Source organism: Physeter macrocephalus, chromosome 14 (genome assembly GCF_002837175.3).
Source record: "Physeter macrocephalus isolate SW-GA chromosome 14, ASM283717v5, whole genome shotgun sequence".
Classification (NCBI taxonomy): domain Eukaryota; kingdom Metazoa; phylum Chordata; class Mammalia; order Artiodactyla; family Physeteridae; genus Physeter; species Physeter macrocephalus.
The window spans coordinates 117,078,497-117,100,813 of record NC_041227.1 but is presented as its reverse complement, the minus strand read 5'-3'; the positions used below and the strand labels follow the sequence as shown (position 1 = coordinate 117,100,813).

The window sequence follows — 22,317 nt, the reverse complement described above, 5'->3', positions numbered from 1 at the left end:
CTGCGCAGTTGGTGTTATTGTGACTGTCGGGCCGTGGCCCCGGATGTTGTGGCTGCCGGGGGGAGATGGCGGAGGCTGAGGGGGTGGCCGTGGCCCCAGGCCCAGCTTCGGGGCAGAGTTTCGGGGGCCGCCGCAGTATGTCAGGCTCCTGGGAGCGTGACCAGCAGGTTGAGGCGGCGCAGCGGGCCCTGGTGGAGGTGCTGGGGCCTTACGAGCCTCTGCTGAGCCGGGTGCAGGCAGCCCTGGTGTGGGAGCGGCCAGCCAGGAGCGCCCTGTGGTGCCTGGGGCTGAACGCGGCTTTCTGGTGAGAGAACTGGATCCTCGGAAACCCTCCGAGGCGCGAATTCGTCAGGTTTCTCTAAGGCTCTGTCTCTCGCCCCCCTTATTTTCTTCGCTGCACTGGCTCCTTCCTGTACCTGCCTAATTTTGCCTCACCTTCCACTCTTTCCCGCCTGCGGCTTTGGCACCGCAGTTCTCCCCAGGGCCTTCCAGTTGTTTCCCGTGCTTTACCTGCTCCCGCATCCTCGCCCCGCACATCTGGCAGGAGCTTCTAGTAACATCTTGAGCCGCTCGCAGTGAACGAGGGCGCCTCATTTTAGCCAGGGGAAGCTGTGTCCCGTTAAGGCCATCACCTCCCTTCTCTTGTCTGCTCAACAGTGATTTGAAGACTGTCTCCAGAGATTTTAGTAATTATTATTGGGGTAGATGCGTGAGGCGTGAGATCCTGAAAAGGTATACATAGGTGTGATAAGAAAAACTTGAGCGATCTGAATTAGCATGTTAGATAGATATCCTTTCGCCCACTCGGGAAGTTTGCGAAGTCTGAGCGTCCGTGAGAGCCTCCATAGCTGCAACTTGAAAGAAAATTGTAAGCTATTAAAGAACAGTTATGAAATAGTGATTGTGAGATTTCACCCGTTTCAGAGTCACGTATGACGGCAAGTCCTCCCTGTTCCAGGGAATTAGAGAGACATCCTTAGCCACGGTTTATAGCCAGGGAAATTGAGGGTGTCTAATAGTGTGTGTGTTTTCCTGAGCTGGAAAAGTGGGGCCAGAAGTATGCTTTAAGAATCTGTCTGTGTCATGCTCTGTGAAAATGGAAGTGCTGCTTCTCTGAGTTGTCATCACTTAAAGTGGACTTAGGTCTTCACAAGATCTGCCAAGCAGAGTTTGGATTTATTAATAACTAGAGAAGTATTATTGATCAGATTCCAAGGGAACTGAAATGTAGGGTGGCTTCTACAGCTGAGTGAAATAAAGCTGTTCTAGATAAGTCTGAAACTGAACAAAGTGTGTTTCCAAAACAATTGTTTTTGCTAAAAATAGATTTCCTCTTGAAATTCTTGGTTTTAAAACCAAAACATTTATTATCCTTTGTCTGAAAGAAGACTTATAGTGAGCTGGAGCAAAACGAATAATTCCATGTTCACGGACAGGAAGACACACTGGTGCTTATCACATTAATCCTCTCACAGTTTGAAGGAGACTCAGGTTAGAGGTGTCACAGCAGTTGTTGCTTCTAGAGTCTTGAGCAAACTTGATGATAAACTTCTCCTACAGCGTTCTTCATTCATTCATTCATTCATTCATTCTTAAAATTATTTTGTGTCCCTCATGACTTTTTTAAAGAGGGTTCTTTTTTAAAAAAATTTAATTAATTTATTTTTGGCTGCTTTGGGTCTTCGTTGCTGGGTGTGGGCGTTCTCTAGTTGTGGCGAGCGGGGGCTACTCTTCGTTGTGGTGTGCGGGCTTCTCATTGCGGTGGCTTCTCTTGTTGTGGAGCACGGGCTCTAGGCACGCGGGCTTCAGTAGTTGTGGCACATGGGCTCTGTAGTTGTGGCTCGCGGGCTCTATAGCGCAGGCTCAGTAGTTGTGGCGCACGGGCTTAGTTGCTTTGCGGCGTGTGGGATCTTCCCGGACCAGGGCTCGAACCTGTGTCCCCTGCATTGGCAGGCGGATTCTTAACCACTGCGCTACCAGGGAAGCCCCATTTGTTTATTTATTTTGTTATTTTTAAAAATAAATTTATCTATTTATTTATTTATGGCTGCGTTGGGTGTTTGTTGCTGCGCGCAGGCCTTCTCTAGTTGCGGTGAGCGGGGGCTACTCTTCATTGCAGTGTGCGGGCTTCTCATTGCAGTGGCTTCTCTTGTTGCAGAGAATGGGCTCTAGGCGCACAGGCTTCAGTAGTTGTGGCTTGTGGGCTCTCGAGTGCAGTCTCAGTAGTTGTGGCGCACGGGCTTAGTTGCTCCGTGGCATGTGGGATCTTCCCGGACCAGGGCTCGAACCCGTGTCCCCTGCCCCTCTTCATTTATTTTTGATAGTGCTTCTTCCTTGATCCCCAGGTACCTACTTCTCTCCTTGGCTGTCTGTCAAAAACCTTAACTGTAGCACCTCATTCTGGAGCATTTTCCAAAATGACCTTTTCTTCTTTTCCTCTCACCTCTGCGTCCCAACCTCTAACCCCAGACCATTTAGTCAGAACTTCATTTCCCACATTGGGTTTGTACTCCTAGGAAAAAAGTTGATCATAAACCAGTTTGTATCAGAGTGTGGCTGATATATAAAAACTTTATCAGAATTTAAATGAATCCTGATAAACCAAGGGTTTATTAATGCAAATAGATCAGTAGCATGTATGTTGTTATTTTTGTTGTTATTTTCCACATCCCCCTTGCCTGAGAGTGATTTTCAAAGTAGAATGTGGGGTTGAGGTCTGCACATAAGGAGCCGCTCTGACTGAGACACATCTTTAAATGTTAGTTATCTTTAATTTACTGGCTCCCAATAGTATTTACTTAAGTTTACTAATATGCTGTGTTTAGAATCTCACTCAGATCCCCTTTTCCTACTCTGAGTCTCTTAAAGCATCAGTGTGATTGGTCTTTATCTCTGGCATTTCCTGGTAGCTTGCCTGTTGTGTATCCAGATTGCAGTTACTCCTGTTATATTTCCATCAGGCTCTAAGTAGCTGAGGGAGAGATGTAGCAAAATGAGGGTGTGACTCTTGAGAATGAAAGAGCCATTTTTGGAGAGGACTCATACCTGTGAAGGGTACAAAATGACTAACCCCAGAGGCTAGGGTAGTTTTAGCATTGGAATTCACAGGACTGTTTGTTTTAGGAAATGAGTTCCTTGAAAGGTAGTGTGAGGTTCAAAATAAAAGTTAGACTTCACATTCCAGTAGCATCAAATTGAATATGGGTGTTGATGTTTTGCTTAGGAATGTTGAAGAGTAACTGCTTTGTTCTCACTTTATTTTAAAAAGCAATTTAGGAAACACAGGTGGATCCATTAGCTCAGGTCAGAGAAAAATCAAATCTGAAACATTTTACTTTTCTTTCATTATTTGTTTTGAATAATGATATGTCATTAACTGAGGTGTTTTATACATTTTGAGGTATTAGAAGACTGGATAGGAATACAAACAAATCATCAGAATTCAGGTAGGTAGCTCTTAACTTTCAGTGTTCTGTCTTCTCATTTGAGGTTTTTCCATACCTGTGAATGTGCCCTCTTACATATTAATAAAAAACAACATAAAAGATAGGGATAGATATAGATGCCTTGCTCCTATAGTATTTCAAGGCTTTCACTCTTATTTTCAGGTTCCAGAAAAATTATAGTGATCATATTAGAGATCTTCCAGCCTATATTGCTTCTGGTCACTTATATGATATTTTCTCTAGTGTAATAACAGAAATGTCAGGCCTTCCTTATCAATAGCCTGTATTTTCATTAGCCTCAGCACCACCTGTAAATGAATGATTTGGGGGAAGAATATGAGTTAGCAAGAGTCTGTTGTGACAGGATCAGAAAAGAAGAGTTTCAGTAACTTTTTAGTTTGACTCATAAGATAAGGGGAGGACAAAGGAGCCCTGGAAACGTGTGTGAACTCTTAAGCCCTCGCACCGCCTCCTATGAAGTACATATGGTTCAAGGAGGGCTAGATGACTGCTGAGCTCCTTTTCAGTTTTAAGCATTCTGTGATTCTAGGTGGTCTTTAAATTAGGAATATTGATTTAGAGCAATCCACAAGCTGGTTTTTTGTTAAGATCTCTGTTGGGATCTGCTTTTACAGTCATTAGTCTGAGTTAACCAATCCCCCCCATCCCCCCAAATAAAAAAAAAAAATGACCGGAGAAATGATTAAAGGTATACCACAATGCTGATCTAAAAGGTTAGAATTTGAGGGACTTCCCTGGTGGTCCAGTGGTTAAGACTCAGTGCTCCCAATGCAGGGGGCCGGGGTTTGATCCCTGGTCAGCGAACTACATCCCGCATGCCACAGCTAAGAGCCCGCATGCTGCAACTAAAAGATCCTGCATGCAGCAACTAAAGATCCTGTGTGCCACAACTAAGACCGGACGCAGCCAAATAAATAAATAAATAAATAAATAAATATTTTTTAAAAGTTAGAATTTGAATAAAAAGTAATAGAGATAGGAAATGGAAGGGAGGGCCTATTTACGTAGAAACATTTGTTCTGTGAAAAAAAATTCTACACATCAAATTTCAGATGAAATCTATTGAGCAAATGTTTCTGATGATAATTTTTGGAGGGTTCTTGTTGCTTTTGATAGCAGGGAAGACTCCCAGAGATGCCTTGGCTTACTTTTTTTTTTTTTTTGCCTCTCTTTTGCCATCAGTTTTTATCTGTTCTGATTATAAGGTTGGGTGCTTTTTTTTTTTTTTTAATTTTATTTTTTTATAGGTTGGGTGCTTTCTGTCCGTTAACATAAGGTAGGTCATTTGCAGCTAGCTGGTTTCATTTCTGGTTTTGTGCACGCAACAACTATCACTACATGGTATTGGTTGGGTTAATTTTTTTTCATTCTAATTTACCAGTGACTGGCTCATTAACCAAACAGCCACAAGTGCTGTACAATAATGGGCTTTCTGTCCCTATAGGATGGGATGCTTTGTTCTGAAGTGCCACTGAGAGAAGCTTACTCCATAATAACAAAGGAACCCAGAAATAGTATCAGCTTACTCCATAATAACAAAGGAACCCAGAAATAGTATCTTCTTTGATTGAAAATAGACTTGGGATCTTTCCTTTGTTTATGATTATAGCAAACTTTAATTTATCTGTACTAATGATGAGGATCCATGGTATATTTGACCTCAAAAAATTGTTTATTTTTGAAATTTCTCATGATTTTTCTGGACACCAGATTGTTTTTCCAAGGAGTATTCTATTTAGACTGATAATTAATTGGATTTTAGCTCATAATAAAGGAGATGGACAGTTTATAAAAAGACAAAAAAACCCAAATAATAATAAATCAATGGATATATAAATTTTTACTTATTAGTAATAAAAAATTCTAATATAAGTAGCAGTGAGTTACTAATTTCTGCCTATTAGGTTTTTAAAAATGATAGTATTTAATTCCGGGCACAATATGGAAAAACAGGTTTATGGTTGATAGGAACATAAATTCAACAGCCTTTCTGGAAAGTAATTTAGCAACTTGTATTAAGATACTTAAAAAGTTATTACCTTTTCAGGGGCTGGGAGAAATGGGGAGTGATTGCTAATGGGCATGGGTTTCTTTTTGGGGTGATCAAAATGTTCTAAATTAGATAATGGTGATAGTCACACAACTCTGAATATACTAAAAAACATTGAATTAGTTTAAAAGGATATATTTTATGGTATGCAAACTGTATCTCAATAATACTGTTACAAAAAAAAAGTTAATGCTTTTTGACCTAGTACTTCCATTTAAAGTGGTTAATCATAAATGAGGTCAAAGATTTATGCTCAGTGATATGTAGTTCAGTTTAATTACATCAAAAATTGGAAACATCTCAGTTCAATTAGGGAAAGGTTTAAAAAACTGATTGTAGGGGCTTCCCTGGTGGTGCAGTGGTTAAGAATCCTCCTGCCAGTGCAGGAGACGGGTTTGAGCCCTGGTCTGGGAAGATCCAACATGCTGCGGAGCAACTAAGCCTGTGTGCCACAACTACTGAGCCTGCGCTCTAGAGCCCACGAGCCACAACTGCTGAGCCCGCGTGCCACAACTACTGAAGCCTGCGCGCCTAGAGCCCGTGCTCCACAACAAGAGAAGCCACTGCAATGAGAAGCCCATGTACCGCAACAAAGAGTAGCCCCTGCTCACCGCAACTAGAGAAAGCCCACGTGCAGCAAGGAAGACCCAGTGCAGCCAAAAAAAAAAAAAAAAAACCCACCTAATTGCATCTGTGTATGATGTAATCATTTTCAAGTTGTGGATGCTTTTCTGGTGATGAAGGAAAATATGCCTATGTATTTTTAAATGAAGGAGGAGGTTTTTAAACCAGATATTCTATATACTTCCTTGGAGTTTTTATATTTGAATATTTTTTTAAATGAAGAACCTATGTTGCCATTTTAGGATATGTGTGTAGATAATAGGTTATTTTTTAAACTTTTTACTATGGAAAATTAAAAACATATATATAAGCAGACAGAATAACAGTATGTATTACAGTTGTACCCAGCTTTAAAATTTTTCAATTCATGGCCAATTTTGTGTCTTCTATACCCCAGTTCTTTTCCGCCTCCTCCTTTCTTGTTTTGAGGGAAATCCTAGACGTCATGTCATTTAATCTCTTAAGTATTTCAGTATGTGACCCTGAAAAATAAAGATTTTTTAAAAAATCACTACCATTATCACATGTAAAAAATTAATGGTTCCAGTCAGTGTTCAAATTTTCTCATAAATGTCACTTTGTTTTTTAAACAGTTCTTTGGGGTTAGCATCCAAATGAACTCCACATATTGTGACCGATTGTTCTGTTTTTAACATCTCTTTTACTCTGTTGGTTCCCTTTCAGTCTTTTTTCCTCTTTGCAATTTATTTGTTGAAGAAACCAGTTTGTCCTGTAAAGTGTCCTACAGATTGAATTTTGCTGATTGCATCCCTGTGGCGTAACACGTTCCCCTGTGCTCCTCTGTGTATTTCCTGTAAATTGGTAGCTAAATCTGGAGTCTTGATCAGATTTAGTTTCAAAAAAAAAAATTTTTTTTTATTGGCAAGACTTTCATACTGGTGATAGTGTACTAATTTTATTTTTATTTTCTTCCTTAATTAGTAATTATATTTTCTAAAATTTCTCCTATAAACATGCTTGCCTTTAGAAATATGAAAAAAATAAATATCATTAAGGAAAAATCTATTGTGAGCCTACAATGGGTAGAAGGACTAATGGGCTATGGGCAGTGTTTATCCAGAGTTGACTGCATTTGTAGTTATTTTTGCTAAATTGGAAAGTTCTCATGCTGATTATAGTTGCTGAAAAATGTTTTGCATGTTGTCTTATCAAACTTTTACAGTTATATCTGCATGTGAATTTTTTGGCCTGTGTGAATAGACATTGCAGGACTAAACTAATCCAGAGGAATCCTCCCTTATTTTTCCTCATTCCTTACCTATACCAATCTCACAAGTACTTTATCTTCAATTTTGTCTCGTCCTTGTACATAGTTGCAGAGTTTTTTTTACAGGTAGGATTCCAAGTTACCTCCATAAAATAGAAGTGTAATGTGACTTTAGTATATCCCAGACACATGCATCTGAGATTGATATTTCCTTTTTGTTTAAGAATTTAGTATTGAGGGCTGAAGGAAAGGAGCACACACTTATCCATGTTCTTTTATATTTGATAGACCCCCTAAGGGAATTAATAATATTTGATATTAATTGTCCAGTTACCTTAGAGAGGTAACTCTAGTGGTTTGAGGTGGTCTTTCCATTAATTAAGATTTTATTTATATGGAAGAAGCTATTTTTCCAAGAATTGTTATTTTACACCACATAGAAAAACTCTTCTTCCCCTTAAGTTTCTGCATTGGCTTGTTCAAGGAAAGGTTATCTTATATCTGGCTCTAAAATTGAATTATGGACCAGGATTAATCTGGTTCAAGAAGATGCTCACAGTTTCAGCCTTCATGATCCAGAAAATATACCCTTTGTAAAACTCTTTGTTGATTCACCTTTATCTGCAGGATAAAATCCAGTACCCTTTGTCATGAAAGGCCCTTCATTATCTGACTTCTGCTTCTCTCCCCGTACTCATCCCCTCCTTCTGTTCTCTAAGTTTCAGTTCTATCATAATACTTGTAGTTCCCCAAATACATCATTCCAGCTGGCTCTTCTCCCTATCTGAATGTCCTCTCTTTCCCTGCACCCTTTTGCCCTGTTGTCTTACCATTAATCTCTCAAATCCCAGCTTAGATGTCCTCTTTGTTATCGTTAACTTGTCATGCTATATTACAAACACATACTTACATAAATACACTTGAGAGTATGGTCCATGTTTTACTTTTTTCTGTAATTGGCCTACTTATCACAAGGCCTCAGCATATAATAGGCAATTAATAAATGTTTGAACTGAGTTGAAGCATAGGTGGGGGCTCTAACAGGTTACTAAAATAGTCCAGCTCTTGGAGAAACAGTATTTTTATTGCCATCATCTTTGAAAAACTGACCTTTCTTAGGAGAGCTTAGTATCCTTTCCCTACCCCAATTTATATTTGTGTTAGTAATCATGATTTGGGAAGTAGAGATTGCAGACAGTCTGGATTGCCTCCCCAGAGAGCCCTTTCAAGTACTCCAGAGAAAACAGTCGTGCCACATCCTGCTGTTGGGACATGGAAGCAGCAGCACTGGGGAGCAAGATGATCTCGAGCCCTTTTTCTTGGCCTTGTTTGTTGGGATGATGAACTGGCTTTGGAGAGAAGATTAATGGCCTGGGACAGCTCTAGAGGCTTAAATCTATTAAACTACTTTCATTCTGTAATCTCATATATAATTACAGTATCCTTTAAGTGATGGAGTGGAAATATTGGAATAGGGTTGTCATTGATGACTGGATTTCTAAGTTCTTGGTTTCTTCCATCCCTCATTCTTTGTGTAGTTTAAAAAATTATGTGACATAGGTTCATGTTTATTGAAAACAGTGCAGAAACGTCTCGAGACCAAAATTAAAGTTCCTCTGACAATTCCTGCTTGCATATACGTATTCATAGATACAGATAAAGCTTTTTTTTTAATGTAAGGATTATTCTCTTAGTATGGTGTTCTGTGAATATGTCATTAGGTCATGTGTTGAGGAGAGAAGAGGTCATTTATAACCAACTCTTGGTCATCCTTACTCTTGTTTGATCAATTGCTATGATGATAGCTAACAACACTTCTACATTGTAAAACTGAATAGGACATATATTAGGCATATATTAGGTGCCTTGTATTTTCTTGTCTTTTTATCAAGATCAACTATGATTTTTTAAAAAATTTTGTTAGTTGTTTTCTTGCTGCTTTTCTAGTTCTCTGTTCCTTTTTTAAAAATAAATAAATTTATTTATTTATTTATGGCTGTGTTGGGTCTTCGTTGCTGTGCCTGGGCTTTCTTTAGTTGCGGTGAGCGGGGGCTACTCTTCGTTGTGATGTGCGGGCTTCTCATTGTCGTGGCTTCTCTTGTTGCGGAGCATGGGCTCTAGGCACTTATTTTTGGCTGCATTGGGTCTTCATTGCTGCGTGCAGGCTTTCTCTAGTTGTGGCAAGAGGGGGCTACTCTTTGTTGTGGTGCGTGGGCTTCTCACTGTGGTGGCTTGTTGCGGAGCATGGGCTCTCGGCGTGCGGGCTTCGGTAGTTGTGGCACGTGGCCTCAGTAGTGGTGGTGCACGCTTAGTTCCTCCGCAGCATGTGGGATCTTCCCGGACCAGGGCTCGAACCCATGTCCCCTGCATTGGCAGGCAGATTCTTAACCACTGTGCCACCAGGGAAGCCCAACTATGATATTTTTATAAGTGATTAAGTATGTTGTTTCTAACACCTACAAATAATCTTGCATGATTTGTTATATTTTTAAAAATATTTATTTATTTATTTGTCTGCATTGGGTCTTAGTTGCGGCATGCGGGATCTTCATTGAGGCATGCAGGGTCTTTCATTGCAGCGTGTGGGCTTCTCTCTAGTTGTGGCGTGTGGTTTTTCTCTCTCTAGTTGAGGCGCGCGTGCTTAGGAGTTGTGGCGCGCAGGCTTAGTTGCCCCCGCGGCAAGTGGGATCTTAGTTCCCCGACCAGGGATCGAACCTGCGTCCCCTGCATTGGAAGGCGGATTCTTTACCACTGGACCACCAGGAAAGTCTCCTGATTTGTTATTGTTAACCTCACATATAGGTGAGGAAACTGAGGCTTAAAGAGGTCAAGTTAATTTATTCAAGGTCATCAAGTCAGAGCGGCTGTTCAGAGAAATAAACTCAAGTCAGTCTAAAAGCCATGCCTCACTGCCCTGCTGAACCACCGATGCATTTGGCTTCCCTCAATATCTTAGAACACTGTTTCTCAAAACATCTGCAGTGAAGGACTAGTGTTGTTGTTTTCCCGTCTATTTCTGAGCAATACATTTGTAAAATACAATATAAGTGAGTTACTAGATAAGTTTAAAATGCATACAAAATACAAGCCCAAATATACCCTTAGATTCAAAATTACTTGGTCAAATTGCTATAAAAATTTCTAAATTCTTACTTTCAATTTCTATACTTATTTCCTCACAGTCTGGTAACGTCAGTGGACTACAGACACTCTACAGGGCATTGCCTTAGAGGCTTTAGAGTTGGATCATAGAAAGACTCATAAGAACTAGCTTTTTTGGGCTTCCCTGGTGGCGCAGTGGTTGCGCGTCCGCCTGCCGATGCAGGGGAACCGGGTTCGCGCCCCGGTCCGGGAAGATCCCACATGCCGCGGAGCGGCTGGGCCCGTGAGCCATGGCCGCTGAGCCTGCGCGTCCGGAGCCTGTGCTCCGCAACGGGAGGGGCCACAGCAGTGAGAGGCCCGCGTACCACAAAAAAAAAAAAAAAAACTAGCTTTTTTTCGAAAAAAAATTTTTATTGTGAAAGATTTTAAATAAATAGAGGTAGAGAGAATAGCGTAAATCATCTCAAGTACTCATCATCCAGCTTCAGCAATTATCAACTCATAGTCAATCTTGTTTCCTCTTCTTTCACACCCTTTCCCTTGCCAAACTATTGTTTTGATACAAATCCCAGATATCATTTCATTCATAAATATTTTAGTATGTATTTCTAAAAGATAGAGACTCTTTAAAAGCATAACTTCCATAACATCATAGCCCCCAAATTATAATAATTCCTTAATATCTTCAGATGTACTGTCAGTGTTCAGATTTCCCAGATTTTTTGTAACTATCTCTTTATGGTTGATGCCTTCTGATAAGAACTAGCTCTTCCTTTATTCTCTTAATGTGATACATTACAACTGTTGAGTTTTTGTATGTTGAACCACCCTTGCATTCCTGGAGTAAATCCCAGGAATTGGTCATGGTGTGTAGTCCTTTTAATATGCTGCTGAATTCATTTTGATAATATTTTATTGAGGATTTTTACATCTATATTCATAGGTATCAATATACTTTAGTTATCTTGTAGTGTTTTTGTCTGGCTTTGGTATCACAGTAATGTTGCCCTCATTAAAGGAATCAAGAAGTGTTCTCTCTTTTTCAATTTTTTGGGAAGAGTTTGAGAAGGGTTGGTGTTAATTCTGGAGAACTGGCTTTTAGATGTAGCTTCAGTGCTCACTTTCTGTGTGACCTTGACCAATTCGTTTTACTTTTTTGAGCCTTAGTTCCTTCCTCTGTAAAAGGATATCTAATTGAATTAGGTGCTCTTTAGTGCATGTCTGTCAGTTTGTTGCCCTGAACCAGGGTCTAATTTGGTAGAAAGATGTTTGCTTTCATCAGAACAACTTGGTCAGTACAAGAATGAATTTCGGGAATTCCCTGGCAGTCCAGTGGTTAGGATTCTGCGTTTTTCCCTGCTGAGGGCCCGGGTTCAATCCCTGGTCGGGGAACTAAGATCCCACAAGCCATGCGGTGTGGCAAAAACAAAAACAAAGAATGAATTTCTCCTTGAAATTAATAGAATCACAGGCTTGAAAGTTGAAATGGGCTTTTAAGAGGTTATTTGATTTAGTCCTCTGCCTTTACAGAAGCAAATTATTATTTCTGCACCATAGGCAAAATAGCTGAAGTCCAGAAAGTTTAAGTGATTTTTCCCAAGGTGTATAACTAACACTTAAGTCTGTTTACCACAGGACCAGTGGTGCACATATGGTCTTTTCTGAAATTAGCTTAATTGGATAATGATCTTCTGTTCTTCCTTCTCTTTAGGTTCTTTGCCCTGACATCCCTTCGTCTTGTGTTTTTACTTGCATTCAGCTCAATGATCATTGTGTGTATAGATCAATGGAAGAGCAAAATCTGGCCTGAAATAAAAGGTAAGTCTGGTAGCATTTAGAACAATCTGAACCGGAAATGGCTTTTCTGTCATTTTTACCTTTAGTTTTAGGGGGTTTTGGGAGAGTATGTGGAGCTGGGAATGTCTTTTGAAGTCTGAATTATTTGCTTTAGGAGATGTTTGAAGGGCTAGTGCCCCATCTGTAGTTCCTTAGAGCTGAGTTCTGTCCTTCTCATTGTTTATTAAGCTTAGGAAATCTGTATCTGCCACCTGAGATGTTCTTGCCCTCGTAATTGGCCTGAGGAATAAATAGTCCTCAAGTGGTTAAAAAATAATTCTCCTCACTGGGTACTACATCATTACCAAGACAGTATCAATTTGCCTCTGAGGAATTTCTTTTAAACTGTTTATTTGCAAAGCACTAAGTTAGGTATTATGACTTAGATAAAGTCCTCTAAGATATGGTTCCTTTTATCCAAGATGATACATACATAAACATAAGAAAAGTTACAGAACAGCACCAGAGATGTCACAGTGCAGTATGTGATCAGTATGTTTGTCATGTATTTTGGCCCTAGCTCAAGCCTTGAATGAAACAAAAGATTTGGACAGGTAGAGAGATAAGTGTGTTTCTGTGGGGGTCAGAGGCTTGATTAGTCTGAGGAACCAGAAGCTGCAAAGCATCTCTTGAGGGCAGGGAACTGATCATTTTCATGGGAGTGGAGAGGTCATTAAAGGGAGTGCTCGGAAATAAAGTTATGTTGGGGTTAGATTTTATAAGGGCCTTTAAGTTAGGCTTAGAAGTTTAGACTTTATCCTATAGATAGTGGGTGGTCCCTGATGATTCTTTTATTAGAGCTATATGCTGAGAAGATGTTAAAGATTAATTTGATAACATTTTACCCAACCACATGGAAAGAGAAAAAGGCGAAGAAGGGAGACTCTGGCTGTATCTGTGTGAGAAGTAGTCAGAGAGGTAACAGTGGAAATAAACGATGGATGGCCTGGAGAGCTGTGAAGAAGGAAGACACGTCAAACTGATAAACAGAGGTTAGGAGAGTAAGGGATAACAGCAACTTTGGGATTTCAAAGCTAGGAGAGTAGCAGTGGCATTACAGTTAGATGTAGGCAACGTCATCAGGGCAGTTGGTTTGGGTGGGGAGTGAGAGAGAGGAAAATTGATGTAGGTTGGACATGGTAATTTTGAAGTGTTGGCAGAATATTCAAACCAGAGTATACAGCTTTTAAATACATTCCCATACTATTTTGCAGAGACTTCAAGGAATCAGGTAGTTCACCCACCTGTCTTATGGCTAGTGAATGTCAAAAGACTTTACATCATTGATTGTAGTTAATGGGTCTCTTTTTAAAGAGAATAGGCAGATTTCTAGAGTTGCAGTAGTCATATAATGCCTTCGTAACCTGGCACACATTGATGCGTACGCACAACCCAGAGACACTTGAGGGGTGGGATGGACCTTTTTTTGTGTGCACCTTGGCTCTCAACTGTAGTAATTAGAAGGGGCCCTAATGCTCCATTTGGATCCCCACCCCATCCCACCAGAGAAAAGAGCAGGCATCAGCCATCATTCCCTTGTCTGCAGCTCCCTAACTCTGGCAGTATAACATGGTGTCTCCTTTTTATTGTCTAGTACTGTTTCCTTTTCCCCAAACCTATTAAAACTTGAGCTATCAGACCAACAGCCTAACATTGTCATGTTTAAGTTTTCCTGACCAACTAATGCTGGTGTTTGTTTTAATATTGTAGTGCCAAGACCCGACGCATTAGACAATGAGAGGTATGGAACACTAATTAAATCCCTTTTTGTTGCTCTGATTGATTCTCTTGTTGTAATATTCTGGTTATAGGTTGTTAACTCCGTGTTCTAGATACAAAGTATAAGCTGAGAACCTAGTCTGTTGCAAATAATCATTTTAACAAATCCTCAAGTTCAGGAAGGAATATGTTAAGATGGCTAGTGTCCTCTGATATTTATAAAAGATGTTTCTGAGAAAGAAGCATTACAGTGCCTCATAACCTGACATAACCAAGGAATTGGCTGCATTATTCAGCTCTAGTGTGAAAACTTAGAGGCAACTTACTTCATTTGTCTCCTGGCTTTTATACCAGGTCATTTAGTGTTTTCTGTAACCTCTGTCTGTTCCTGGTCAGAAAACACATTGGTTCCTGGCATCAGCAAGCCAAAGATCCCCCTTGTGGCTTACAGCTCCTGCTTTCATTTCTCAATTCATTCATCTCATATATTTGACCCAAAGAATTTTCTTTGCCATGGTTTATTTTGGTTTTGCTTTGTTTTCTCTCTGAGGGGCACATCCTTTGCCCCTCCCCTCTGCAGCAGTGGTATCAGACTGTGCTTTACTTTTTTCCCTGGATTGCAATCACAGTGAATTGCAATGGTCTGAGCCCAGGAAAGATGTTTTTAAGCACAAAGGGCCTTGGAGCTGGTGGCAGGTTTACACACGTGGGTTGGGCTGCTTGCTCATAGGGTGGAGTTGTCAGAACAAGTTTGCCCTCCTAGTCCTTAAATTCCAGTTTCAACCTGGTGAGCCAAGAAGAAAGTCATGCTTCACCTCCAGAGCAACTAGGACTAGCCACTTCCCAGCCCCTATTTAAACCAGGAAGGATTGGCTGCCTTCACAGTGAGATGCGGGGGGAACCTTCAACACCCTCCTTTCACAGCTCCCCCTTCTCTCTCCCATAGCTGGGGCTTTGTGCACCCTCGGTTGCTCAGCGTGCCCGAGCTCTGCTACCACGTAGCTGAAGTCTGGGTTAGTGGGACCATTTTCATAAGGAACCTTTTGCTTTTCAAAAAGCAAAACCCAGGCAAGGTAAGACTCTTCCCTTTTTCACTCTCATTTCTGGCTCTCAGTTCAGTTCATGCTAAACTGAAACAGCCCTTTTACCACCTACCCTCCTTCAAGAAAGAAAAGACCATGGTGTTTGTATAGACAAGGGAAGTTGTAGGAAGGGGCTTCTGACTAAGACTAAGGCAAGAGCTTGATGATTCCTTCTTTGGGTGCTTGCCACTTAGATTAGGCCATCTTCCTGCCCCAAGATGGGAAAGAAAGCTTGCTTGTGTGCATTCTGTGTCATTAAACATGTGCTAGGTGGTTGAGTTTTTTATTTTATTTTACTTTGACTTAAAAAGCCCACCACCAACACTTGTTTTCAGAGAGAACTTTTGGCTGAGTCCTATTCAAACCAGTTTGCCAGCATGAAAGGTGCGGCCCTGTGGGGTTAGCCATGTGAGAAGAGTTTGAATAGAAGTGGACATCCTCCCTTTCCTCCCAAACAGAATCACCATTGGATGCAACAGTAGCTAGGTACATGTCATTCTGACATGTCCATGCTTTACTCAGAGGTCATAAAGAATCATTTCTATCACATCTCCATTTTACCCTACCCCCATGCCCAACCCAGTCCCCTGCCGTATAGCAGAAGCTTAATACTGTTTCCTGACACCCTCAGTTCTGCTTGCTGAGCTGTGGGATACTGACCTTTTTGGCTGTCTTGGGCCGCTACATCCCTGGGCTCCTGCTCTCCTACTTAATTCGTAAGTATGGTATATACCTCCCCCACAAGCTTACCCTACTCATAGCTTTTCCGGCCATATCTAACTCTGGGTTTAGGGAGAGGACTTTTATATTTTGGTTCTCCAGGAAATGACCTTTTTATATTTTCATGTCCTGTTTAGTGTCATGAAAATATCTTTCTTCTTACTTGTATCAGGCTCCCCACATATAAAGTCCTTTTCTTAACCAAGTCAGCTTTAGAAACTGATGAGGGTCCACTAACATATATTGTGTTACCAGCTATAAAGGACTGTCTGTCCCTATTTCAGGAGGGAATTTTTAGAGTCAGTGTATTGTATAACAGTAGAACATAACACTTAGGGGATCCTCTACTAGGTTCTGTTTACCCTGGAGCACTTTTTTTCCCCCTGGAGCACAGTTCTGTAAATTTAGTTGCTTCATATTGGCATGAACTCTGTCTGCTTGATACTGGAAGAACTGAGTAGTGATGGCTCTGGCCATTATATATCAGAAGCTCACATGATTTGTTGTGTATTTGCTGAGGCATTGTTACCATTTGGCCTTATTTATGGCTCAGCAACACCCATATGCGAGTGACGGCACTGCCTGGTTCTGCCCTCGATGTGTCAGCAGCGTACTCTGCTATGCACAGCCCTGTAGGTGACTGCAGAAGTCTCTGCCCTCCGGAACCTTCACATCCGTGAAGATGACCAGCAGAATTAGAATTTATTGTGTCCAAGCCCTAAGGACATGATAGCAGAGGGACAGTCAGGACTGTTTCATGCAGCCCTTTCTCCATTTTGCCACTCTTTCCCATTCCTCTCAGTTGTCACTGTCATGATGTGGCCCCTTGCTGTGTACCACCGACTGTGGGATCGAGTATATGTACGGCTGAAGCCAGCTCTGCAGCGGCTGGACTTCAGTGTCCGTGGCTACATGATGTCCAAGCAGAGAGAGAGACAATGTAAGTGTCAAGGGGAAGCTTCCTTCCACTTGGGCAATTAGGGGAGGAGAAGGAGAAGCCCGTAGGTCTGACATAATAGGTCCTAGAACATGGAGAAGTGGGATGTGGTTGGTGTTTAGGGGGTTGGTGGTAAAAGTGACATTCTATTCCAGGGAAATCTATGCAGGCTTACTAGTTTTTCCCATTTGGAATTCTAGACGCTCCCATTTTAAACAAATAACGAGAAAAGTTCTTCCAAGTCAACTAAAAGACAGACAGTGAAGATATCCCAGTGTTAGCTTCTTTTTATGAAGCACGTCCCATGTGCTGGCTGCTCTGCATACGTTGTCTTATTTAACGTTTATAACAACCTTGAGAAGAGGGTGGTATTATCTTTTTCTGGTTGAGGAGACTGAAGCTCACGGTTAGTAAATGGCAGAGCAGGTCTTTCAGACTCCTAAGCTCGGCCTCCCTTCAGTACTGAAAGCTGCCTTCCAAAAGTGATTTAAAACTGGCTTCAGGGCGTCCCTGGTGGCGCAGTGGTTGAGAGTCCGCCTGCCGATGCAGGGGACACGGGTTCGTGCCCCGGCCCGGGAAGATCCCACATGCCGCGGAGCGGCTGGGCCTGTGAGCCATGGCCGCTGAGCCTGCGCGTCCGGAGCCTGTGCTCCGCAACGGGAGAGGCCACGACAGTGAGAGGCCCGCGTAACGCAAAAAAAACACACAAAAACTGGCTTCAGAAGCCAGAAGTGTACTAGCCCAGGATCCTCCAACACACGAGTGACAGTCGTGCAAACTTCTCCCTCTCTTCTGTGGTATGGTCAGGTTGGGTTTTCATTAAACCCTGGCCTTCAAAGAGTCCTGCACATGGGCACCAAGGCCCAGCTCCCCCTGACGCAGCCAGTTGAATAGTACCCGTCCTCAAAAGGCTGATTCATCCCAGGTGGGGCATCTCCCTTTGCCCTCTCTGTGACAGTGTCCGCTTTACACATTGACATCTGGTCTGTCCCTAGCTGATCCTGAGAGTTATTGACAAGCCTGGTAGTTGATCATCTGACCAGAACAAAAAGGGAGGGATGTTGGAAGAGAGATCTTTCTCCTGTGTTATCAGCTCACCTTGCCACTTAGGCTCAGCAGCTCCTCCCTCAGGCGTTGTTATGTAGGCTTAGGGGCTTCATTCTCGTGTTCTGATTTTATGCCTTTGAAATCCAAAGGGGGCAGGGGTTTCCCCTCAAGGGAAGGTGTAAAGGCGTTTTTGCTCTTTCCACATAGTGCGCCGCAGAGGTCTACACCCAGAACGTGTTGGGGACAACCACAGTGACAGTGAAGAGGAACTTGCTGCCTTCTGTCCTCAGGTATCTTGGTGTGGGAGCTGCATCACTGGCCAGTTTTTTTTAGCTCCTTTTTAACCATCTGGCACTCATGTTTAGACAGTAACCAGGTTTTCAAGCTCCCTATGGGCTCTCCAGGGACCCAGCTTCTTGCCCTTTTCCAAGGACCTCACTGCCCCAAGAGCAGTGAGGAGAGAAGCTAGTTTTATATTGGGACTTTGTATGTAGAATCTCAATTTGAGCCTGCTGACCAGCACACCCTCTTCCATGCCTCCTTTTAACCCCTGCCATCATGGCAGAACTTCTGCAACTGGCGTGATCATTTTTTAAACAGCCCAGCTCGCCTTAGGTCAGGCAATGTGCGTATCCTCCTGGCCACCTGTGAGAAGTATTCTCTGGATCAATTATTTGCTTAAGAGTAAGTGGCTGGTGACACCTAAGACTGCTTTCCTTCCTGTGCTCAAGACTGATGAAAAAGGGTGTTTTCCCTGGGGGAGCAGCCTAAAAGGGGTCAAGATTTTGACTGAAGTCCCCATGCATGCCTGGTTACACTGTTGGCCTTAGGGTAGCCTTTAGGGCCACCTCACTGGTGAAGCTGTAACTGGGGAACTGTGCTTGTTTCTAATGGCACCATCTCTTCAGGCATGTTGGTCTTTTCTTTTCCTAAGCTGGATGATTCTACTGTTGCCAGGGAATTGGCCATCACAGACTCTGAGCACTCGGATGCTGAGGTCTCCTGTACAGACAACGGCACATTCAATCTTTCACGGGGCCAGACACCTCTAACAGAAGGCTCTGAAGGTAGAGGAACCTTGGACCCAAGTTGATATCGGCCCTGACTGTTGCCTCTCAGCTTCCCGGGCAGCGGGGATACTGCCCCCGCTTTTCCTGTTTTCTGAGCTGTGGATCAGGTCGCAGAGCAGCTTCAGGGGTATGGCTCCAGCCAGATGGCACTGCTGCTCTCCTAGAAATCCTCAGTCCCTTAGTAGCCTCAGATTCTAGGCTTATGGAGGACATAGCAGAGGAAGAAAAGGGGGAGTTCTCTGGCCAGTAGAGGTCACAGCAGTCTATAAGTGGAGGGGGAAAGCTGACCAGTGCCAGAAATCCAGGGTGGAAACATCTGGTTACTTGGAGTTGACTTGGTGGGGCTGGGGCACAGGAAAGCCAGGCAGTTGCCATGTCTCAGACACTCCTCTGTTCTCCCAGACCTAGATGGTCACAGTGATCCAGAGGAATCCTTTGCCAGAGACCTTCCAGACTTTCCTTCCATTAATGTGGATCCTGCTGGCCTGGATGATGAGGACGATACCAGCATCGGGATGCCCAGCTTGATGTACCGTTCCCCACCAGGAGCCGAGGAGCCTCAGGGCCCCCCTGCCAGCCGGGATGAGGCTGCACTGCCGGAGCTTTTGCTTGGCGCCCTGCCTGCAGGATCCAACCTCACCAGCAACCTTGCTAGCCTGGTCTCCCAGGGCATGATCCAGCTGGCCCTGTCAGGGGCCTCCCAGCCAGGCCCTGCTGGCCTACCTCCCCGGAGAGCCACAAGAGGTGTCCTCCGGGCCCCCAGTTCAGACCTGGACACTGATGCTGAGGGGGATGACTTTGAACTTCTGGACCAGTCGGAGCTGAATCAGCTGGACCCTGCCAGTTCCAGGAGCCACTGAGGCAGAGACTCCCCTTGGGGGTCATTGTGGTTTAGGTTTTTTTTCTCCCCGTTCCACTTAAGGTGAAGGGGCAAGGGAAGAACCCAGGTCCCAGCCCCTGAATTATATATGTATGCTCAGTAGCCTGGCAGATGCTCAGAGGCCTGATGAGAGAGGATACTCACTCCTCTGCTACCAGCTGGACACTGATTTCTGAGCTCAAGTCACTGAGGTGAGAGTGTGCTCCCCTGAGGGACACTTCTCTCCATCAGGATGGTGGTATTTTGGGGGAACAAAGTAGTCAGGGGTATTGGTTCCCTTTGAGGGGATGCTGCTGTGTGCTTCTAAGTATGGGTGCTCAGAAGCCCTCAGTGATAGATCCCTTCCTTCCTTCCTCCCTTCCTTTATCATCTCCCGAGAGCTCCAAGTCAGGCAGCTGGGAGAGTTACACTGTCATCTTCCTCTTTTGCTAAGCCATGCTTTGATTTGCCTTTTTCTAAGCAAGCTTGTCCTTTGGTTCTGCAGAGCAGGCCTGTTCCCTCTGCCCCGGCCCATCCTCATTTCTTGAGGCCTAACCTCCAGTGCTCCAAAATGTTGCTTGTGAAATTTAAGAATGTGAACATGAGGTGGGGGTGGGCCTCTTCTACATTACTTTGGGCCATGGAGTCAGCTGGCTGGGAGGGTGAGTGCCTCTATATCTCATGGTCTCACTGAATCTTTTGGAGCTGCCTGGTTATTTTTGGTGCTGCTAACCCCTGGCTCCATTTGCCCATCAGCCTGAGCAGTGAGCAAAGCAATACCATACCATACCCATTTCCATGTTCCTGTTCCTTCCCCTGCTCCTCCTTTGGAGAAGCAATAATCCCACATGGGCGATGTCAGAGTAGCACTTTACAAATGGCTCAGTGGCATTCATCCCAGGAGCCACCAGCTCTTCTTGCACCAGCTATTCTTTCTCCTTGTTCAGCTCCTTTAATAATTTTGTTTTCAACTCCTTCCCACTTTGGCAGGGCTTCTTTTAAGGATGAGCCCAGTTAGCAAGAATGTGTCTATAATCAGCAGAGACCCCTGTAAGGGTTATCTGTTCTACTGCCCCTAATAAAATCACGTGAGACAAAAATTTAAAAAGGTCATTAGTTCTAAACCTGTGCCTCCCCAATCAGAGCTCAAGCTGAACTCTTCTGTCCTCTTTCCCTCTGCATTAACCCTTTGCTGATCCTCAGGGACCACTCCCCCAACACCCCTATACCTGGGTGAGGGATGTTGGACAGAGCCCATTTTCACGTGCTGCAAGTGGGAGTGTGCTAACATGTTTGCTCTTGGTTGATGGACAAGGTAGAGGCCAGGGAGTGAAAATAGTCAACGGTGAGAAGGGAGAAGAGCTAGGTGTCTGATTCATAGTCACTTCCCTTTGTGGAAGGTTAGGGTAACGGCCTCTCCCCACTTTAGTGTTCTCAAGCCGACTTTGGATACCTTCTCTCTTCCCAGAGCCCAGATGTCTTACAAGTGAGCTCTGATGTGGAAAAAAACAGGAGGTGTGGGACTTGGTGTGTTTGCATGAGTGTGTTTAGCTTCGGGCCTTGGGAATTGGCAAGAGGGAGGGAGGGAAGGAGAGCAAAATCTTTGGAAGGTGTTTCTTGTACCTGCGGATCCTGCTCTGAATCTCCTTAGTCCTCCACTGTGAATTGGGATGGGGATGAGGGAGGGAGGGGTGCTGGGGAATAAATCTTGTATGAGAACAATCTTTTAAGAGACTGATGTTGAATGGTGCCTTATCCTTGATAGATCTTGTTAATCTGAGATGATATTAATTTGAGGAGGTGATAGCCTCCAAAGAGGAAGCCCATGTGTGAGGGACCCACGTGCCCATCCCTGTTTTTCCTTCTGTGATGGCCAGAACAATCACCATGGTGGGAGGCTGCTTCCCCTCTCCAGGAGAGCCCAGGTGTGAGCATAACCTGCACTCTTGGCTGACATCTAGCCTGCAGTTCCGTCATTTCTAATTCTTAATATTGTCCCCTAAACGTGTGAAGACAAGCACAGGTTTCAAAGGCTAATGAGATTTTAGGTACTAGAAGCTTTAAAAAGTAGCACCATACCCCTCTGGATTGTGAGACTGCAACTCAACAGCTGCTCTTTGGCCTTCAGCTGACCTCAGAAACTAGAAATGGTGGGAGGCTGCTTCCCCTCTCCAGGAGAGCCCAGGTGTGAGCATAACCTGCACTCTTGGCTGACATCTAGCCTGCAGTTCCGTCATTTCTAATTCTTAATATTGTCCCCTAAACGTGTGAAGACAAGCACAGGTTTCAAAGGCTAATGAGATTTTAGGTACTAGAAGCTTTAAAAAGTAGCACCATACCCCTCTGGATTGTGAGACTGCAACTCAACAGCTGCTCTTTTGACCTCAGAAACTAGAAATACTTATTTCAGGCTTTGTCCCATTGGCCGATGTGGGCAGGAGTGGAAAACACCTGCCAGGTGTTGCCGTAAGATTGTCTCGGCCAAGAGGAAACTTCTACAAGCATTGTGGCTTAAGAGCAGCCCCCTCCCAACCCTACCTTCAACCACAGCATGTGCTGAGCGCCCCCTGTGTGCG

General features: G+C 43.4%; 1 protein-coding gene across 3 annotated transcripts; it reads left to right on the top strand.

Annotated features, from left to right (window-relative positions):
• Positions 1-21,439, top strand: RETREG3 (reticulophagy regulator family member 3). Of its 3 annotated transcripts, XM_028499145.2 has the most exons (11): positions 1-304; positions 3,269-3,303; positions 3,401-3,446; positions 12,183-12,289; positions 14,018-14,048; positions 14,973-15,099; positions 15,740-15,824; positions 16,631-16,768; positions 18,020-18,102; positions 18,747-18,879; positions 19,285-21,439. In XM_028499145.2, the coding sequence occupies exons 1-11, from the start codon at positions 66-68 to the stop codon at positions 19,740-19,742; spliced, it is 1,482 nt and encodes a 493-aa protein (XP_028354946.1). In that variant the 5' UTR covers positions 1-65; the 3' UTR covers positions 19,743-21,439. The 3 variants fall into 3 exon arrangements, with proteins under 3 accessions (XP_028354946.1, XP_007102196.1, XP_028354947.1); XM_028499146.2 differs by lacking the exons at positions 3,269-3,303; positions 3,401-3,446 and adding an exon at positions 4,715-4,743 and having other exon boundaries at positions 250-304; positions 19,285-21,436; XM_007102134.4 differs by lacking the exons at positions 3,269-3,303; positions 3,401-3,446 and having other exon boundaries at positions 4-304; positions 19,285-21,437.
• Positions 21,440-22,317: the final 878 nt, after the last annotated feature.